The sequence below is a fragment of the Triplophysa rosa genome, linkage group LG2 (genome assembly GCF_024868665.1).
Source record: "Triplophysa rosa linkage group LG2, Trosa_1v2, whole genome shotgun sequence".
In the NCBI taxonomy this organism is placed as follows: Eukaryota; Metazoa; Chordata; class Actinopteri; order Cypriniformes; family Nemacheilidae; genus Triplophysa; species Triplophysa rosa.
Window position 1 is genome coordinate 19,785,245 of NC_079891.1, and position 22,671 is coordinate 19,807,915.

The 22,671-nt window shown below is 40.5% G+C and overlaps 1 protein-coding gene across 2 annotated transcripts; it reads right to left on the bottom strand.

Moving 5' to 3' along the window:
• Positions 1-1,634: 1,634 nt before the first annotated feature.
• On the bottom strand, positions 1,635-22,441 carry nova1 (NOVA alternative splicing regulator 1). 2 transcript variants are annotated; one of them, XM_057352766.1, is made up of 4 exons: positions 21,646-22,441; positions 13,508-13,651; positions 8,893-9,059; positions 1,635-8,133 (listed from the first exon to the last, which is right to left on the bottom strand). In XM_057352766.1, the coding sequence occupies exons 1-4, from the start codon at positions 21,800-21,802 to the stop codon at positions 7,117-7,119; spliced, it is 1,485 nt and encodes a 494-aa protein (XP_057208749.1). In that variant the 5' UTR covers positions 21,803-22,441; the 3' UTR covers positions 1,635-7,116. The 2 variants fall into 2 exon arrangements, with proteins under 2 accessions (XP_057208749.1, XP_057208757.1); XM_057352774.1 differs by lacking the exon at positions 21,646-22,441 and adding an exon at positions 18,175-19,316.
• Positions 22,442-22,671: the final 230 nt, after the last annotated feature.

Genomic DNA, 22,671 nt, shown 5'->3' on the forward strand with positions numbered 1-22,671 from the left:
TGCCATGGCAACTGCAGAGGCATTCAAGACAAAGTGATCACTTAATGCTGTGTTGTACCATCTCAACGTTATCATATTAAGGCTCAAAAATGGTTAAGGAAAACCAAACAATAACAATAGCAATACCAATGTAAAAATTCTACAAATTATTTCACTTGATGAACGTATGACGTGAAATGCGAAGGCCCCAGCTTCTCTTTTTGTCTTTTGTGCAACAAAACAAGGTCCATTATAAGCTCTTTATGTTATTAAGTTGTGAAGATGACCCTCAAACAGAGAATTTTTATTATTATTATTATTATTAATTCATTATTTATAAATAAAATATATAACATAGCTAAATAGCTCTTAAAAATGCTTAGTTTTTCATTACGTTTATATGCGTATGGTAGAGGAGGTTTTGTTAGAGAAGGAAAGGACGATTGAAGTATGGCTCCAAGAGGTATCCAAGGCAACCAGGTAGTCTACTACAGCAGCAATACCAGATATTTAAAAAAAAATACTTGGAGGTACATGACAAACATACAAAAAATCTCCTGTTACTGTCACTTTCATATTTCAGTCTTAATACTTTTTTGAGACCTAATTTGTGTAAATGATCAATTTTGTTGTTTGAATGTCTTACGTATCTAAAATATGAGCTTCTTGGTTTTAAGCGACCTAACAGCATCACAGGCAGACGTTATGATTCATACAGATCTTGCCATTCATCATAAAGACACTTTAACCATGTCGTCAAACTGCAGTGCTGCAGGACCATACCACTTTCACTCAGCATCACCACACAACCTCTCTCTCTCTCTCACTGTGTGTGTGTACAGGTTTAGCTATATTTTTGAGAGTCAAATGTCCTCAGTAATAAGTGTTTTAACATTACAACCAACTTGTGATGACATTTTACAGGTCCTCACTATACATAAAAATGCTCATAATTCGTTTTTTAAATCTAATGTCTTGCACATGTTTGTGTGATTGTTAGGTTTAGTTGTCGGGGTAGGGTTAGGGGATAGAATATATCATAAACCTGATATAAAATCAATGGAAGTCTATGTCCCCACTAGCAAACCTGTGTGTGAACAGAGAGCTTCAAGACTGCTTTACTGGCTCTGCTTTCACAGACAGATTTAGGTAAAAAAAAATGGTTTGTGTATTTGTAAAACATTGGCTAAATTTAATACAAATAAAATAGAATGTAATGGAGTGGTCATCATAGGAACTCTTATTTTAATAGTGATTTCTTACCAGACAATCTTTCATTTGATATTATCTATCTGCTAGATTTTATTTTGCTTTGTTAAACCTTTGAACTAAAAAAAATAAAAATTTGCTTAAAAATAATGCATGCAAAAAATGTGCAAGGTTTATGAATATTTTAATCTATATAAATGTATATAAATGAGTAAAGAATTATTATATACAACAATTTTACGAATAGTTTATGACTATGTTTTTTCTCAATGTTATTAATATTTCTTAATAATCTTTCTTAATTATAAATTATTAACTCAAATTTCAAATTAATAGAAATGATTTATGGTTTAAAGTGTCAATAAGGGATGACTTGAGCTTTACTGGGGTGCTGTGCTGCGGGGGTATCCGAGACTGCTTTAATGAATGAACACAAATACTTTTCAGAGGTTTCTGCAATTTATTTTCCATTCCTCTAAACCGAACAGAACGTACAGTTTTGAAAATCAAAATAACACCTTTCACTTTCAAAGCAGTTCAGCTTCACACAGTTGGCAATTACAATGGTAACAATAGTGTCTGCATGTTCCTAGACACTCACAAACACACATCCATGCAAACATTCTCATTCTCTCTCACACACACACGCACGCACACACGCACACACACCAAAGGGAATGTTACAGGAGAGACAGTGGAATGCAAGACACTTATCATACACTCTCCTTCTGACCTCTCCTCCCCGAAATGAAGAAAAATACAAAAATAAAGACACTTTAAAAAATTACAACTCATTTACAAACACCAAAGAATGCAAATCATAAAAACACAACAACAGGAAAAACAACAATATATCTGTCAAAGTTTTCCATGTTAAAAACAGGTTGCTTGGTTCAGTTTTGCATCCAGTAGAAGGTTACACTGTGTGTGTGTTTGTGATGGGACCTAATGCTCAGTAAAGTGCATTTGATGCATCAGCAGTCAGGAGGAGAGAAATGAATTTGGGTGCTAATGTGGCTCTGGGCCTTCCTAACACTGACAGATATGATTGAGCTACATGAACTTCACAACCTCCGCCGTAAACGTCACACCTAAAAGACATTTAACATTGAAATAACATTTTGTTTCAGTTTATGCAAATGTAAATACATTCATAAATTACATGTGGGGTTAGGAGAATCAAGCTGAGAAACTAGAGAAGTCTGAAACCAATGAATGCAGTTCTTCACATAACCAAACGTGACCGAACTCAAATGACGTTTCCATGCATGGGTATTTCCCCTGAAATTAGAGGCCGAGAGATGTCTCGCACGTATGGGTTTCGCTGTCGTGAACTGGAATCCTTTCGCTTTCATAAATTCCTGATTGACTCCAGTTCCCATGGTTACGCTGCAGTTCTTAGGCCTACGTGTGCTGGCCTTTCGAAGGCCACACCCATCCGACCGAGAAAAACATAAGCAGTAAAAACCAGAGGAGAAACAAAATGCAGTGAGAAAAAAGAAAGAGTGCTCCGTTTGTGACACATGCAGAACTGTGTCTCAGAGCGACATAAGACACAGAACGATTTACTTCTTGTTTTTTTAATGCTTGTCTGTTTGTTTTGATTTCCCACCCCTCAATAATTCACTTGGATATCATGCAATAGAGACGTGCAAAAAGATAACACCTAAATCCACAAAACACACTTTCATAAATGGCCGTGTTATGAATGCTTAATAACGTGTATAACGTGTGTATGCCTACTCCATGCCGACCTACAAAGACAACATGACTTAAAAGCAGTGCGGAAGCCACAGGTCAAACGAATGCACAGGATGCTTCTACTGAGTGTATCAAAACCATATGGATGCATAAAACAATGCTTCTCTTAGTCTATGCAGCTATGGGGTAAAACAATACTAACATTGCGCTATGTCGTCTTTTTTTTCCTTCATTGATTATCTTTTCAAGATTGGAACTAAAAGATACTGATCGATTGGCACTAAAAGATACTGATCGATTGGCACTTGTTCGATGCTTCTAAATAAGTTATTGATATTTAATGTTTCACACACCTACAGTACATGTTGAGAAGCTGTGAAGGTCTAGTTTGGCACAGGTTGACTATTATTACTGCGTCTATGTAATTAATATTGATACACCTCGTTTATACCCCTGTCAAAAACGAGCACAATCCTAATCGACGGACCAGACATTTTTTCAACTAAAATATTTCTGTATATTTCACTTATCAAATAGCAGCAATTTTTCATTTTTTTTTTCAACTTACGGTATTACAAAAAAGTACATGTAAACCTATTCATTCAAAATTTGTAGTAAATCCAAAGGCTCATACAACGGACATAACAAAACACAAAACTTGACAACATGCTACAATATTGCTTCCAATAGTTCTTTACATTTTAAGTCGATCTAAAATTATCAGTGACGTAGATATGGACACCAGCACTCCAAAGAGAGCAACTCTAATGCACAAACAAATCGCAAAGCTAATCTTAACCAGGCTTGATTGGCACTTTCATCATCCACACGAGTATAACGGATAATCACACACTGAAACCAACAGCGCAAGACTGCATTTAGACCACAAACTAGAGGAACTACATCAAATTACACAAAGAACATGAGACGCGACGGATTCCACAGTTTCATTTTTAAAAAAATGAAGGAAAATGCAGAGATGAGCTTAGATAGGTCTCAGAGAGATAGGAGAGAGTACAAACGATGATGGCATCGTTTGAGGTTGAGGTGTGGCTATCACATCCATCTCCCTTATATGTTATTGTTTTTTTTGTTTGTTTGTTTTTTGTTCTTTTTGAACGTTTCATTTTTTTACCCAGAGTTCCTTGCTCTGGGTTCACACACCTCTCACACTTCTCTCAGAGCACAGATTCCCTGTTCTAACTAGTTTAAGGTAGAATTCAGAGTCATCTTCACGCAGAACTTCGGAGAGCATGAGAATTTGATCATGATTATTAATGTTTGACTATGTGGCGTGTTAGTCCGGAGGTACGGCGTTCACCACGCAGGGCACCATACCCATCAACCCAGCAGGTACACGCAGACCTCCACAATACACACACGCAACACATCCGTGGCGACCGGCAGCCTGGAGAGGAAGAAAGTGAGAGGAGAACGAGACAACACAAACGCTTGATGCGAAATGCTGGAAGAGCAGAAAAGACAGAAGTGGGAGGCATAAGGGGACAGATAGAGAAAGAAAACGAGGTAGTGCAAAGATAGAGAGAGAACAAGAGACTAGAGAGCGAGAGACACTTAACCCTAATGTCATTATCTCTAAACATCAAGCTTATTTTCAGCATACATAATTGTGGTTTTCCAAATATAAATTACGATACCCTTAATAGTTAATAGTCGTGTTACCCTCATATTGTTGCACCGACTGTAGTGCTTGTGCTTCTGAAATCAGGTACATAGTCTGATCTCCAAACATTATTGAACAGCTATTACTTTGAGAACCTGATATTCTATGGCTGGTAATTAAATACAGTAAAGTGTATGGCATGTTCAACTTGAAAACAGCAACCATGAGAGATGCAAAAATACTGTTAGTGGTAACATTCCCCACAATTATGCAATGGATATAAATAGGTTACTCTCTCCCCCTCTCAATCTCGATCTCTCTCACTCTCTTCCCTCCTTTTCTACGTTTCCGCTCCCCCCTCACAGAACAGATTAGAGGGCTGGTAGTTGGAGGGAGATGATGAATGTCTTTTAGAGTGTGTATGTAGGTCAGCAGTAGATTGGGCTGTGCGGTGTTGTTATATATAGAAGTCCAAGGTTCAAATGGAGATCTGCTAATTAATGACAGGCCCAGGCGCTGCGGGGGAATCTGACCCTCGGTGACCTCCGTATTCGCGAAAGAGCAAGGTAAACTACAGGTAGACGCTCGGGCCCGCGTTCTTGTGCTCGGTCGGTTTCATTGCTTTCTCCCGTCATGCCGTGTCGTAATGGGCTCGCCCTCGATGGTGTGAAATATGTACAGTACATTCCATAGTTGCGATGGCGTCAGGCCGCTGGATTCACAGTGTGGTTCAGAGGCGACCGCTCGCCCCGTAAGGGACCTCCCGCTCGCTCCCCATGCAAGAGAGAAATGCTGGCAAGACCGAAAATGCTGTTAGCAGCAAACGCTTTGATGCGGTGTGGAATTAATAAAACCCTTCTGTGCAACTGATGGCCTGTTGAGCAGTCAAAAATTAAAGTCTCCAGACACGGGGTAGAAGGAGCTGTTTTTCTGACGCTATGGCCTGCAGTCTCGATGCTGTTAGACGTTTGGTTTGTCAAAGGAAGCAGGTGTAAGATCGGTTCGCCTTGCAGTAACACTGTTTTACAGAAGAAGGCTGAAGGTAGACAGTCATTGGAGTAGCATCCTCTGGCCTTCGAATGGGTTGGAACGGGTTACAAAAGCTGTATGTCATTTCAGTCTCTCGTTCACTACCTCAACTGCACCTCTGCTGCCAGCCTGACGCAAACAGGGTTCAACCGTGATGTGAACGAGGTGACATTTGTAATGCACCCAAGACTTTGCTGCACTGCATACAAACTGGAAATCTTTCTCCTTTTCTCAAACATGAGGTATGACAACCTGAGCTCCTTTCAAAACAAAACAGGCACAGACATTGCCTGGCTCCTCCAATCATAGGAAGAGGAGGAGTTAAGAGGTACATCTGTCTAAACAGGTCCGATTCTTTTTTCAAGTTCAGGATTCTAAGGACTTAAATTCCTTGGTAGTGTGTCCAAAAGTTTTCTGTAGTAAGAGATAAAAGTTACCGAGGCAATACAGACGCGTTTAAGGTCGTTCTGTTTTGCCTCTGCTCTGGCGGGATCTTTTGAATATCCACTTATTGTTAGTCTCATGAGTAAATCACAAAACGCCCCCTAATAATTGACGAAGGCTAACCCATCAGTTCTAAAATCAGTAAAATATGACAACAAAATCTCTTCAGAGTTTGATCTTTTGTGTTTTCTTATAGCACCAAAGTGGGATCCTGTGACTAAACTGCACTTGCAAGTAAGTTTGTATGTAGATGTATAAGTGTGTGATGTATGTTTTACATTCCTTTTCTCTAATGCCGAGTGTCTTTTGATGTATGTTTCTATGTCTGTGGCTGAAGTTAAGGTATCTACTCTCAACAGCATCTCAGTTTGATACTATATGTACATATAAAAAACCAACAATATCAGGAAGTCTTTATACATTCAGGTCAACCTGGAATCACAGGTTTAAGTAAGTCTAGAAGTGACTGAGTGTGAATGTGTGTGATCCAACCATAATGGAGAATAATCACAGAGATGTAATGCAGATCAAAAGGATTAAGCAGGTGTTTCAGATTAAGCCTTGGTTGAAAACAATAAGGGGGAAATCAAGAGTTAGTACAATGTTTCATAAGTATCTTCTAAGTATGTGAGCCATCAAGATGACCTTTTTATTTCAGACCTGCACTATAGCTGTGAATTTAATATTATTAAATATCTAAATAGGGACCACTTTAAACCTTAATCTCTTTGCTCGGGGTGTGGATAAATCATGAACTAAACTGTGAGGGTGGAAGCAAAAAATTTAAATAGAATCCAAAAGACCCCGGCTAAGAGAGGAAGTGAGGTTTTAGCTCCTCCTCCTCCGAGTGCCCTAGGGCACAATATATTCGGACCTACACAACTTTAAAAATACAGCAAAATTTCAGTCACAAAATATCACATTTCTCCCCAAACAGGTAATCTATTCACAGTTCCTTCATGATCTTTTTCATTTGTTTTGTTTTTGTCCTTATTTTGAGTTGAAATACTTGGACATGTTTTAGCCCCGACCTGTCCCATTCCTCTCCCTCATTCGTCCAGTCATCTGTTCAATTCTCTCTTTTTCCTTCGGTTCCCATTTTTGTTGTTCCCCTCCCCTCCTGTACATCTCTAGCCCACCTTCTGAGGATTGGTGGCACGGACACCTTGCTCGTATGTGATTCGCTGGCTGATGAGATACTGAGCGGCCTGTGTTGCGGCTGGTGACCCCGTGATAGTCACCTTGCGATTGCGTGTGCCTGGAATGAATTCTCCCTTCTTGGAGATCTGAATTCGTGCACCTGTCAGCTCCTGATACTCTACCAGAGTCTTGCCGCCTTTCCCCAAAATGGCACCGACCAAGTTCTCCGGCACAGCAATCTCAACCACTTCCTTTCCACCTTCTGCCAGCTTCTCTGTCCCTAACAGAGATGATGCCATCAGTTGGGATGAAGGATTCAGGTAACCATTAGATGCCCCTGTGGCGGCCGCTAGAGAACCCAGTGAGAACCCCCCTAAGCTTGGTGCAGCGGGATGACCGCCCCCAGAGGCTTCACTGGCATATGTGGCAAGCAGGTTGGCTGCGGCCGCTGCCGCAGGATTGGCACTAGCTGCAACGGCAGCAAGCACTCCAGACGCTGCGGCCGGGTTGAGGCCTAGGCCCAACGTATTGGTGTTGTAGCCATAACTGGCCAGAGTGTTCAGGGCGGATGTAATGGTGAGCAGATCGTTACCGGAAAGACTAGACATAGCGGTAGGAAACCCTCCCATTCCTGCAAGGCCTGCCTGGCCGAGCAGCGTGGAGGCTGTAGCCGCTGCTGCGGCGTTGGGTAAGACCTCCGTAGAGTTGGCAAAGGGGGAACCGGTAGGGTTGGAGTTGGCCACGGGGCCGGTGATGTTAGAGTAACTGATATTGAGACAGCTACTGCTCTGTGGGTCCTCCTGGATCTTCTGAACGATGATCTCCACAGCCTTGCGGTTCTGCTCCGGCTCACCGCTCACAGTCACGACACGCTCCTGCAGATTGATGCCCTCAGGCTTCTGAGAAAGCTGTACCCAGGCTCCCGATTGCTCCATCACAGCTTTAACTGTAGCCCCACCCTTACCGATGATGAGCCCCGCTGTGCTGTTGGGCACGATCAGTTTAGCCTGTGGAGGAGGGGGAGTGTCACTTTGATTGAGGAATTACACACATTACATGCATGGGACTGCACACAGCCCCAAAAATAGACACTGCTATATAAACTCAGATACGTACGTGAATGTTTACCTTCTTGTGCACGCTTCTGTAAATTCTGATAATGAGGATGAGTGCAATGTGTGACTCGTATATAGAATATATAACCATTCATGCTTGTGTTTAAGTGTATATACTAGCATGTGTTTGTGTGTGACGTGTGTGTAAGTCCTGTCTCCTAAGTCATTGCTTATATCAGCCATTTGTTGATCCCTGGTCTTACATTGCAGCTGCTCTCTCTCCCTCGCTCCCTCTTTCTCATTCTGCCAGGATCAAGCAGGTAAAAATAACCCACTGCTCTATCACTTCGCTGCCCCTCTCAGTCACTCCTTCCCTTGGGAACAACCACCAGCCTGCCCTGTGCTCTGCTTCTACTGGGCTGGTACATTTGTCCGTGTTGCTCATCACTGTCAGATAGCTGTCAATGTCTGTACTGTCATTCCAGAACCAAACAATAGTAGGTTACTAGACTAAGCTGTAATTCATTCGAAAAACTGATTTCATGTTAAATTTTAAGTCCCCTCTTGAATTTTACAACTGCTTAAAAGTCTGGCATGTGCAACATCATCATCACACTTTTATTTCTAACTAATACTCATGACTAGGAAGTTGTGTAGTGGGTTTGGCGTGGACTTTGTGTGGTAGTGGTAGAGCAGCCTCGCAAAACAAACCTGTTTAACTCGATCGGGGTTCACAGTAGTCTGTGGCTGGAGAATGCTGACCGGCTCAGTCTTTTGACTGCTTTGAGGCATCTCCCGGACCTTTTCAGCGATGAAGTTATGGACTCCATTCAGTGCTTCTACTGTACCCTGAATCAAACAAACGCGCTCTGTCGTACCTGAGCACATACACACACACACACACACACACACACACACACACACACACACACACACACACACACACACACACACACACACACACACACACACACACACACACACACACACACACGCACGCACACACACACACACACACACACACACACACACGCACGCACGCACACACACACACACACACACATACACACACACACATGGACAAATATAAAAACACATTAGTATACAAAGTATGCATGTAGAAAATAAAACCACAAAGTTTACATATCAAGGGGGTTTTGTTATAAATGGTTTAGACATGTCTGTTATTGACGGGGTGTAACAATGTATTGTGGCATGATATATCGCAATAAAAAACATGACAATATGACTTTTTTCTATATGACATCTGTTTCATTTTATTAGTTGAGCGGCCATGTTTTATTTTGTGCTTTTGCTGCTTTACGAAGCTCTCTTGTAGGGTTTAGCTTTCATAAATCCTTTATTATTTTTTTCTTATGTCAAGGTATATACAGAAATCATGGAACTAAGACTCTTTCCATACATTTTAAGACATCATCGCCACTTCAAGTTTTCATCGGTTAAATTGGCAACACTTTAACTTACATTTACTATACACTGATTGTAAAATAGCATGACTAAACAGTCTTTATTAATGCAACATAATTCAGAAGTGGGAACGAAGCTCCAGAGTATTAACTAAGTGACTAACCCAATGCAAGGTTTATTACAAAGAGAGACGAGGCTGCGCTAAACGCCTTCCAACACACAGAACAGTATGCCTCACAGCTATTCCCAGAGACCTCAGCCATGGTTCCAACTCTTTATCCTCCAACTATTTGCATGGAAACTTGCATTTCCCCATTAGTCAACGATGATGTTTAACAACCGGGTGTAAATGGACCACCCACTCTATTCGGCTACACAATGATTAAATTCAGGCAAACTTAAGCATATGACCTCTTTGGACAAATATGAAAAGATGACACAAAATGTAATACCTTGGAAAATGGCATTTAAGACTTTTTAATACTTTTTAAGGGCCTTCATTTTCTCTTAATTTATTGATCAACTTTTAATACTTTTTAAGACCTCGTGGACACCCTGTATGTTAATACTTTGATTTTCCTGTGACAGACATGTAAAGTTTTTTATTAATTTGCCTAAAGAAGATTTCATTTTTTATCAATGTTATTTAAAATTGTTAATATTTTGTAAATAAATCTATTGTTTAATGTCATCATGTTCAGAATATTGTGATGCTATCATATTGTAAACTCACTATCATATTGTATCAAATTGTGAGCTGAGTGTATTGTTGCACCCCTAATTCCTCAGATTTAATGCTTCAAAAATATATTTTATAATGTCATGGAATCACTCATAAACGATCTAAACAAGCACTTTCCTCATTAATTATGAATGTACGTATCAGGGCCACTGTAATAGGGCAAAAAGAGGAAACAACTTTTGCCTGCATGATGTAATTCATGCTGAATGCATCAAACTCTAAACTAACCACATCACTCCCGCTGGACCTGCCACACAAATGTTCAACACACACACACAGACACTCTACTTATCTCTGGCATCTCACTGCCCTAAAGCACTCAACCTGTCCAGAATACTGCTGTAACTGTGAAAGAACCCACAGTGCTCTGACCGGGCTGGAACGAGTTCTCCACAGCCAGAGAGATGAAATCTACAGCGAGTTATTGTTACACAATCTTCTGAGTATTGTGTCGGCATGAATTCAGGCTGGGATTTGTTCAGTCTTGTGGTGGAACCTATCATTGGATGTCCTAAATACTGTCATGACCATCTTCTATTTCATTCAGAGAGAGAGAGAGATATTGAAAGCGAGGGTATAGGTTGTTGCTTGTGTGTGTTTGTTTCTGGGCAACAGTGCGCACATGCATACTTGACCGAATGTTTGTTCCACGGCTGTGATGTTATTTTTTAACCACCAGATTGAGTATCACACATCTGCTCCGTAAACTCTTGCTCTTATCTAAAGCACAGCACCCATGCCAAAGAATGTGTCTGTGTGTGTCAAAAACTGACACAAAATGAAGGCTTACATAGTATGCACCAAGCCTGGATGTGTGTCGGTAATTTCAATGTTTCTCTCTTCAAGGAAGTGAGACTTATATAAAGGTCTGCAATTCAATAAGTTAAAACAGAATTGTAATTTGCATAGGAGCGACGGACTACGGGCGCGTGTGGTAAAGGACACGCTGGCTGGACTAAAGCCGCTCGGCGGTAGGTGAATTCTTTTTATAGCTCTCCCGGGAGCCAGAGAGAGTTTAAATGTTTCCCTTTCAGCGTCTCATAAGATAAATGAGGTCTGGAAGAAACGCTGCTATTATATCAGAGAGGAGAATGATTGAGGATGTGCTGGTGTTTGTGCCAGAGCAGCGTCGCATTGTTTACTCTGCTGTGCTGCGTATTTTATTGACTGGTGCTATGACATTATACTGTTGGTACAAACAAGGAAGAAATAAACAAGAAAACATCTATAAAATTGCTCAAAATATACATAGGGTTAATGACAGGTAGGAGCGCAGAAAACACACGGAGCGTGTAAAGTGTGTGTGTTAGAAAAAGGGTGAAAGACTTAACAGGTGTTCTCAAGTTGTAAAATGTGTGTGTTTAATGAATGAAAACATAGGTATTCAAAGACAAATTACATTGACAATATTTAGTTCTGTGCTTCACAGCAGCACACAGGCGTCTTCTCTCTTTCTCACACGCTTCCTCTCCCTATGGGCACATTCTCTACTGTCATTCTCTGCCGATTTTATTTTTTCACGCTACAGCATAAAGCAGCTTTTTTATGACATACATGCTGAAATAGATACTATAGTCAATGACACAGACAGGCCAACATCTGTAAACAGACTCACACTCAGTACACTTTACTACAGTGGAGATAAGATTCAGAACTCTTTCAAGCGTGCTGCTCCTTAAAGACGTTAATGACTTCTGCCAGAAAGATTCTAGCCATGTTAGTTTGCAAAAATCTAGAAAACCAGTGTATTAGAGAGAATGAAGGCTTTTACTAAAAAAAATCTTTATTCTCCAAATTACCATCAAAGGCTTTAATAAAAACCAAAAAACAGCTTTATAGCCTGATGCCATGGGAGAAACTTCCACAAAGAACTTTCCATTTTCTTTTTATTAAAAATCCTCTATCATGTAACATCAAGGACATGCTAATCTGAAAATCACCAAAGAGCACCATACCAAGAAAAATACTTCCTTTTAAAAAGAAAAAAAAAAACATTGCTAAACCTTTATTTTTAAAGGATGTGTAATGTGAATGAGAGTAATGGATGGCATCATTAACTCTGACATCTGCTGCACAGAAAATGAAATGATTCAACTGTAAGAATTTAGAACATAGATCTAATAACCAGTGGTGTAAAGTATTGGAGTAAATGTACTTAGTTACTGTACTTAAGTATCTTTTTGGCTACTTTGTAGTTGTACTGAGTATTAAAGATATCAGCAACTTTTACTCTCTACTTGACTACATTTTTGAACAAGTATATGTACTCTTTACTCCACTACATTTGTAATGACTAATGCAATTACACATTACATTTCACCTGGTACCCATCATTCTTTTGCGGCAGTTTATTTTTGATACAGAAGAATTAATATAGCCATTTACAAGGCATTGAAGGTACTATATCTTGTGGGTTTTGCTCTTACTTACTAAAACTTGTCAACATGGCTTCTTTATGTGAATAAAGAGTGCATTATCAATTAGGGTTAGGATAGGGTTATCAATGTCAATCGCTGGCGGTTTATGTGAAATGAGGACATGACAGCAGCTGATGATGAGGCCAAAACCAGCATGCCCAGTTTAAAAAGGCTTTGACTTTTTAATTGGACTTAACATTATTTTATTTATCCGTTATATTGAAGAAACCTTTTGAAAGAGTTTGGTTTATTATGATCACTTGAGCTTAAATGAGACTTGAGTGTTATGGTGTCCACCATGATTTGTTGCAATTTTGAGGTGTTCAGTCTTATTTTGATTTAAGAAAATAAATGCGATTGCTCTCCTCATGAATCAACCGTTTCTTGTTTTTCACTGACATGTCTCTTAAGTGTTGAAGACTAGTGCTGCTTTGAGCCTACATTCAGTATGAGTAAAATACTCAAGTACTGTTAAATTCAGATACTCTAAGACTTTTACTGAAGTCATTTTTGAATTGGTGACTTGTAACTTGTAATGGAGTAGTTTTCGCTGCAAGGTATCTGTACTTTTACTTAAGTATGGTTTTCAGGTACTCTTTACACCACTGCTAATAACATGAAGTAATAAACTATAGGAGTGTTTTATTCATAATAATCATAATAGCGCTAAACTGAGATGTGAGATGTTCATTATTAAAGTTTAATATCCTTAACTTGAATGTGTTTATGTGCATGTTACCTGGGTAGAAGTCTTTAGATTTTGATAGTTTGATGGTTGCTCCAGTCTCTTTCTGAAGCTGAACGATGGTCTGGCCTCCTTTACCGATGATTGAACCAGCAGCGTAGCTGGGAATCAACACCTTCAGGAAATATTCACCCTCCTCTGCGAACACACACAAAACGCAACAATAGAGATAATAGCATATTTATAAATCTCAGAACGTCTTTTATTATGTAATATAGTCCTTATTTCACTGCATCACATTGTTTAAGAGAAACAGAAACATGTGAGGCATATATCTGCCAACATAATAATAATATAAATAATTCATACTAACAATTTACAAAAATGCTGTATTTCTTAACAATTATTTAATGCATTAGCTAACATGAACTAACATGGAAGAATATTTCTACTGCATTTATTAATCTTAATTTGTTAATTTCAGTATTTACTAATACATTTTCTTTTCAAATGTTGTAACGTTAACACTAATTAATGCCCCATCAAATAACCTGAATAAATGTACTGACATTAATTAACATGAACAAGGATTAATATACAAACTATATTGCTCATTGTTAGTTTATGTTAGCTAATGCCTTTACATATTAACAAATACAAACTTGTTGTGTAAAGTGTTACTCAATTAATGATCCATATAAATGAATTTTGTTGTTTACAATAATATAATAATATATATATTATATACAATAATATATGTAAAATAAATGAGCTGTTTTTTACAATAGTATAGTTACTGAAGAATTTATTCATCCATTTAGGTTAGTAATGTGCATTTTGCAGTTGTGTTGTTTAATTCAGAGGATTTTAGGGATTTGACACAGTTCTTCAAAACTGTAGTAAGATTATGTAACAGTTTATGAAGTCAAGCTGAGACTACATGAACGTAACATCATGTTGCCTTACTACAATTCCTCATTTTGAAGCAATATATAAACTAAACATGAGTGGAGTACCGCCTGCTTCTTCACTTTTCTTTATTATAATTTCTCTCGTTTTTTCTCTCTCCCTGATGAGTTCCTACCGATTCTGCCTCTGTCCCACTTTTTCCCCATGCTGAGATAAAGTGACCTGCTTTGGGTTGCTAGAGGTCTAAATTTAACCAACTATCTTTGCATTTGTGTCCTTCGCTATCTTCTTCGCAATCTGACTTTCTCTCTCCGTAACACAAAGGGTCGGGCGGATGACAAACCACTCAGATCCTCGGCATGGTGGTACAGTATTAGAGACAGAAGTTGAGGTTTTAGGAGCATGTGGGGCGGGTGGTGTGTAGGCAGCCTGTAGCGCTTCGCTATACTGAGGCCATGGGCTTGTGGGTAATTGCCTGGAAGTCTGTTCAGGCAGGAGCATATGGATGCTAAGTCCTCAGATTTGTCCTGAAGAACCCAGCCAACAGCGCATAAGTCAGTCAGAGATTCCCAAGAGGATGAGGCTTCCCTCTTCCACCACAATATTAGACATCTCAAACACGACATATGAGTCCATTGCTGAAGTTAGGTAAATTATGAAGTTCCTTAGAAGGTGATTTTAATGCTTGGATTTAACCGAGAGTCATTCTATTGCTGTCAAACTCCTTTCACGCTATTACTAAAAATGAACATTCAAATATTTTGCTATATTTTGACTATTATGACGTCACAGGGGTTGTCAATTACTATTTTATTTTAACTAATATTTTTTTACATTTATTCAGTTTGCAGACATTTTCACTGAAAGCAACTTACAATACAAAGGAATTAATTCTTAGAAAGCAGTAACATAAGGAGTGCTAAAGAGTTTAAAGTATTGAGTACAGGCTAAAATTAAATAAAAGTCAGAAATTAAAGCGAGATAAAGTCAAAAATGTATATATACACCATTTATAAATATAGTAAGTGCATTAACAGGATTTAGTCAAGTGCTCACAGTGAATTTTCTAGCAAAGATAGCGTTTTTTTTTCAGTGCATTAGTATATTGTGTGAGAGTACGTGTAGCCAAGAGGAACGGGTACGAATGTGCATTTTGGGTTTGTGTTTTAAATCAGTGTCTTTCAGAGACTGTGGTAAATCCAAAAGATAAGATGGGTTTCACAGACTCATATGCCCCCAATCTTCAGCAGCTGACCCTGTATCACTGCAGAGAGGAGGGGAGAGAGACGGAGACACAACGATGGAGAGAGAGACTGCAGGATAACAGCAAACACATTTACAATAAATAAAAAGCCAATCATATAAAAAACATCTGAATAAAATATAGGAGACGTTGATAATCTGATCTGAGCGATTTGCTAGTAATAAAGAATGGAATATTCTACATGGAGGAAAGGACTCTTCAGAGAGTGGTAGAGGGGAGAGGACAGATGAGTAGAGGAAGAGAGGGGAGGGTGCAGCGAGAAGGTGAAAATATTATGGTCTCCAAGCAACTCTGATTGAGTCTCTTATGGAAACACTTAATACATTCCAAATCACAGTGAAGTCCGCTACATTTCACACTTCAGCATTGAGCGGACTCTGAATTCACCTATACACTACTCTGCTGGAGCGAGTCAATTCATTGTGTCGTTCCTCTAGAAACACAATGTAGTTTCGAAGGAAGGTCAGACTGGTCAATATGAAATCAATCATCCTATAAAGACAGTCTCATTAATAGCAGAAAATCTGGAGAAATTTAATTATCGCACACCAGGAGGGGGATGGCACAATCATTAAAGCAAACATTTGTTTCAGTTGTAATACGTATGACATTAAGACAAACAGAGAAAGAAAGAAAGAAAGAAAGAAAGAAAGAAAGAAAGAAAGAAAGAAAGAAAGAAAGAAAGAAAGAAAGAAAGAAAGAAAGAAAGAAAGAAAGAAAGAAACTCGCACGCAGCATAAGTCACTTATACGCAGCTGAACGTGCAATGCACAGTTAGAAAGATACCCGAGCAGAATTTAAATGGAAAAGACAATTCGAGAAAAACACAGAGGGACTCAAGTCACTCACATTTCCCCACATTCCTAAGGAAATGCATGACAATGTGGGAAAGGGGGAATAAAACTGTATTCCCGTCTCTGTTATATAGATCTAAAAGCGGTTATCTGCAGCACTAGTATTCTTTTGTTCATCCCCCCTCTCTCTCTCTCTCTCTCTCTCTCTGTCACTGAGCGGCTCTGCTCTGTGCTCAGTCACTAGAGAAAGAGAAAATCATTTGTTAAATGAATAACTGCAAATGTCAGAGGGTGAGAGATTTATTATTCTCTGCACTGGGACTGACCTCATGGTTTCCTGATAAAACATGCGCCACGTCTGACAAATACTTTATCTGGTGACTACGTCATACACAAGCGCTCGGAGGGCCGAAACGACACGATAACCACTAACTCTGTTCTTAGGGCCCTTGAGAGCGGGTAGTAGACATGATGATGATGATTGGGATGGAGGCGTGCAGAGAGGTTCAATCTGTACCTGTCCTCTGCAGCGCTCCAGGTGCGCAGTGGGATACGCATTACATCATTGCCTCACCCGACTCAATGCTTTCTGCCACACACATGACTGACAGGTAATGATAGGATTCCTGTCCACCACAATATCTGCAGCCGATGAAAACACACACACAAACATACACACGCATGTACACACAGCTGGGCAGATCCCGATCTTATCAATGACTGTTTTGTTAAAGGGGAGGGTGCGAGTGTGAATGGAATGAATGCACACAGTGTTAGAGACATGGTTTAATGAGGGAAGTTTGCAGTGAAAGGAGGAAGAGGACAGGACGCAGTGGACACATGCTCAGGAATCCATGATGGAGGTTTTTGAAGAACGCAGCCGGAGGGGTGCGTTGAGAGATAAGGAAAGTGCAAGCGCTTTTAGAAATAAAAAGATGGAAGGGAAAGGGCAATCAAGGCTTTCGCAATCACTGAACTATGTCTATCTGCAAATACGGGAATGCAAATCTCGGGTTCTCGCCGTACATGCTGACAGACGTTTACCAGAGCGGCGACGGCTTGGGGACTGCATGACCTTGGCCGGCAAGGAGCGAAAACTTCACTCTCTCCATCACGGGTAGCCATCTATTGCATCACAATTGTTTCCACAATGACTTCGAGATGGCGGAAAGATCCAACAGGAAGGGTCCATATCGCTTACCTGTTGTTAAAAGGCGAACCTAAAGCGCATTCAGACTTCAGAATGGTGCTCATCTCCCGTGTCTTTTAACTCCTGTTCTCCCTGCTTGAGGCAATGATGTAAGGAAAGCTGGCGTAACAGGTTTTCAGCAGTGAGACTCTGAGTAAATAATACAATCTGTTGCTGCTGTTTGCCAGCGAGCCATACTTGCACAGCCGCTAATGCAGCCAGACGGTTGCGGGCTCGAACCTATGATCACACACGCATGGCACATGCAGTGTGAAGAGAGTGTCATGCAAACACACAGAGGGAGTGGGTCAAGAGGCTTTGCATTGTTAAACCTCCCACCCCCAAGCAACACACACATACTCTACATGTGAAAAGGAGGGCCTGTCCTAGGCACACTGCAAGGACAACCAAGCCTCTCCTTGCTAGAGAATGAATGAACGGACACTAACAGAGGACAGGAGAAGAAAGGGCGAAAGAATGAGGAGTGAAAAGAAAAACGAACAACTCATCGGCACGCACCTCGCTCGCATTCAACAAGTCAACAAAAGGGGATAGAATCTCTTACCCATTCTGCTGTACTGTGCTGGAGGTGGGGTTCAGATAGCCATGGACGCTGAGAGGCTGTACCAGTGAGCGATGCCTGACCGCAGGCTGATCATAGGAGCTCTGCCGCCGTCAAGGAATGTGGCCAGTCAACCTTTTTCCCCAGGTTCGTATCCGAGAGGGGGACAACGTCAGCGCATCCTCCCCTCCATACCCGCAGTCAGCCCCCGTCTCTCTCTCTCTCTCTATCTCTCTCACTATAGCCCTCTCTCTCTTTCTCTGATTGTGTGTGATGGCAATGCAATTGCTGTGTTTGTGAGTATGTGCGTGTGTGTGTGTGTGTGTGTGCGCGTGTATGTGTGTGTTTGAAGCGGAGAAGCTTGTATTGTTCAGGCAGAGGCAGACTGACGGGGGGAATCTTCCTACTGCATCACCCTCTGCTTTCCTTCTCATCCATATTCAGCGAGAGCTCCAGCCCTGTGCTGCATTCTACAGAGAGGCACCTAGCGTGTCCAATCACCCCGCACCCCTCCCCAGCGTCACACACACATACACACCAAGGCTTTCTTCCTCGTTGCACCCCCCCCACACTTTGACGCAGCACTATAAAAGACGTAGCGCCTCGCTTACGTTTGGGTGAAATATGAAAAGGTAGGATGGAGGGAGGCTGCGGAGAGCGAGAAAGAGGAAGCGAGAGAAAAAGTGTAAAAGAAAGTGCGAGGGAGTGACCTTGCGTGAGCAGAGAGGAGGTATAGAGCGAAAACGGGGAGGCGGTGGGCTCCTTGGACGGCCATGTTGGAAACACAGCGAGAGAGAGAGATTTTTGAAAATGGCAGAAAGGATCTGCCGCAGAGCGCCAAGGGGACGGCCAACTAAATTACTGCCTATAAATCCTACATCGCCATACTAGACCAGCCCGCGCGTCTACACGCGGTGGGGGAGGGTGTATAAGATTGGTCCCAGGGTCGTACTTCATTTGCATAGGAGCTTTATTCAGCAGAGGTTGATAAATCCTCTACATATCCATAGACGTATACTGATGCGCTCTGCTGGGTGTCTCGGATGCAGCATGCAGAAAGCAGACATGCTTCTGTTCAGGCAAACCGATCACGTTCAACGCATCCTCTGGACATTCTAGAATACATGAGCCCTCTCTCTCTCTAGCCCCTCCTCTCCCCACCACCTGCCCAATTCACAGTCAACTCACGTCACCACACACTGCAAGGGCACCTGTGTCCTTCTCTCGCTCGCTTTCTCTCCCTCTCTCTCCCTCACACCTTTTGATATAATACTAAACAGAACAAAAACCGCCAACATAAATAGCTCTGCCAAAACCTCCATTAGCAACATTAACATAGCATTTCAATTGGATCTGGTAAAAGGCGACACACACGCACGTACAAAGTAACCGCATGCGTGCTGGTGAAATTAGCATCAGCGATCAATGGTTGTTTACAGAGGGGGGCATAAAGAAAGCTCTCAAATACTGACCATCCTCTTCTTCGCTCTCTTCAGGTCAAAGGTCATGTGGGGGGAAGAGGGGTGCCCACTGATAGGATTATGCTTTAATTAACAAAGCCAGATAGGTGGAGCGATAGCATGAATGATGCGCTAAACTGCCAGTGAACAAAGAGGTAACTTCCACACTGGTCTATAAACTGTGCTTAATGAAATGCTTGACATAGGCCTTCATACATAGTTAATGCTCTGAAGGCAACATGCCCACAACACAATGCAATAGCATATCTTGCATATGATCATTTATTTTTTCATTTTATAATCACATTATTATTTTATTGATATTTGGCAGCACCAAAATATTTATGCAACAAACAACAAAAATATTAATAATAGTGTTTAATGTATAGCAATCACATGTAATTATGAATGTCCTTTTTATCTTAAATAAATGTATATGTTAAAATAAAAGTATAAAATGTATACTTTTAATGCACTGTAATTGTAATAAATAGCATAACTGCATTCATATTAGTCCAAAAGCAAGGCCTACATAAATAGATAATGCTCTGAAGGCAACATGCCCACAACACAATGAAATAGCATATCTTGCATTTAATAATTTTGTTTTTTCATTTTATAATCACATGATTATTTTACTGCGATTTGGCAGCACCAAAATATTTATACAACAAACAACAAAAAGTGTATAATCGTGTATAATGTATAGCAATCATATGTAATTTCTAATGTATTTTTATCTTAAATAAATGTATGTTAAAATAAATATATAAAATGTATACTTTTAATGCACTGTAATCGTAATAAATTGCATAACTGCATTCATATTAGTCCAAAAGCAAGGTCAAATATTAATCTATCAATATAATTTAAAAACATTTAAAGACCAGGACTAAACTAGTTTTATTAGTCAATCAATAACTCTTGTCAGTTTAGTACATAAAGCCTTCTGAACTCCAGGAACCCTATTCATAAAAAAGCCTTTACTGTAGGTTAAGCTCTCAATCTTGTAAATCATTAAGTTACAGAGTGTTTTACTATAGTGTTTTTCCTCATTGTTATGTTAGCATTATATTTATTTTGGTCCCAACTCTCCACAGCGGTATAGCTGCCGTTTCACGGATCAGGGTCACAGCAAAACTCTACACATAACTTTACTCATGTGTGCTTAACGGAGACTTTTCGCATGCTATTCAAAACTTACAAATACACAAGCACGTGGAGCCAGTCTCCAAAAATTCATGAGAGAATTCGAGTAAACAATTCGTGACCTTCTCAACTATTATTTAAAGACCAGTGACTCAAGAAGAAATTTAATATAGATCAGATCTCACATATTCACTCCTACCGTGCCCTACAATATAAGACGATTTAAACGTGCATGCGTACATAGGAGAGAATGACAACAGCTTCGTGTACAACGATACCCACAGCTACATGTGATGTCAACTTTGGTCTAAATCGAAATATAAATTCTTTTGAATATTTATTAAGAGCCCCACATGGCGCGAAAGGGATCAAATCTTTTGGTCTCCATTGGAGTCTGTTACTGCATATGAATAGGGATTGTGTGCTTTCTCCCCTTCATTCATTTTATGCTCAATTTAACTTGACTCCCAGATGAGTTGCCACGACCACATGCACTGAACATCATCCCATCGGTTCAGACAGGGTCATGATGGACAGACGCACCCGGACGCATATGTTGTATTATAATTTACTATCAACAGGCTATGGAAACAAGAACTGTCTCTTAATTTTAATGGTACTCCAAATGTCGTGATTTAAAGCCACTTTTCTTATTAAAAAAAAACAAGAAACCTGAAAAATAAAAATCGCAAATAATTTCATGCTCTACTTTGAACAAATAACGGTATTAATGTAGGCTTATGCAGTATGCACGTGTAAAACTAGACTACGGTACACACAAGCAGACTCTAGCGTCTCGTTTGACATGACTTATTTGGAGCAGCAGGCCCGCACTGACTGAACAACCGTGAAGTGTCGAGCTCACCTCCAGTGTTAGTGCGCTTGGTGCTGCTCGCCTCGGTCGGTGTTTCCAGTGGTCTTTTTCGGGAGTCGGAGGGGTCCGAGTCCATGTGTGGTAACTGTAAGAGGTGCTGATGAGTGGAGAAGATCCCGTTCTGCTGAACTGCCCCGCCAGCCATCATTGTGTCACCGGCTGGAGTTTACACCGCGATACCGCACCGAAATTGGTTAGAAAAACCATAAGTGGTGATTAAAACCGACAAGAGTCTCTACCTCGAGCCGTCCTTGCGTTTCTTGAAGCTTCAGATGTCATAAACTGCCATGCCGAGGTCTCGCGTCGCGTGTCCGTTTCTGCTTCGCTGTCCACTATTGCTCGTAGGGAGAAGCAGCGCATTAAAGCTCTAAATATAAAAATCCATTCAGTGAAGTCTATTCATTAGCGCGCAACCGACACTTGAGACGTCTCTGTGTTTTTAGCGAAAGCACACACTCAAGCGCGCGCACACACTCACGCGCAGCGCCCTCTCCAAAAATTGTTAGGATTGATCGCCTATATAACTGACAAACTACGAGAAGATAAACAAATAAAAAAATCACGCGTGGAGCGCCAGGCAGAGTTTAAAACGTGATTATTTCGCTTGCTTCGTTTCAGTCTCAGCGTAAAGTTTGGGGATGTGATGTGCTGCTGTAGGTGTCAGTCCGTTTATTTTGGAGTGTAAAAAGAGATTTTCTTTCAGAGATGCGCGAGTCTTGGGCAACGCGCGGCGGCTGCTCGGATGACAGAGCTCTCGCGCAGCATCCCTGGACCAATTGTGAGCTAGAGCGCGAGAGCACTCCTGACGTCACGGGCGCATCTTCTAAGAGTTTTTTGTGCGATGGACGGAAGTTTCATAAAACCTGTTAACAGTTATTTTGAACTTAACTTCATAGTCTTTATTAAATGTATGTTTGTCAATGACACGGTGCTTTAATGTATAATCTTTGCATTTCGTAATTTACTAATACAACACTGTTTAAAGTAGCCTAGCTGTAGTTTACAATAACTACGAAA

Bases quoted from the DNA above. Each gene is read 5' to 3' on its own strand.
- nova1 (XM_057352766.1), bottom strand. From the start codon at position 21,802: ATGATGGCTGGCGGGGCAGTTCAGCAGAACGGGATCTTCTCCACTCAT. The intron at 9,060-13,507 runs GTAACATGCACA...GTATGTGCTCAG, and splicing joins ATCTAAAGACTTCTACCCAG to GTACGACAGAGCGCGTTTGT. The intron at 8,134-8,892 runs GTTTGTTTTGCG...CCTCCTCCACAG, and splicing joins ACCCCGATCGAGTTAAACAG to GCTAAACTGATCGTGCCCAA.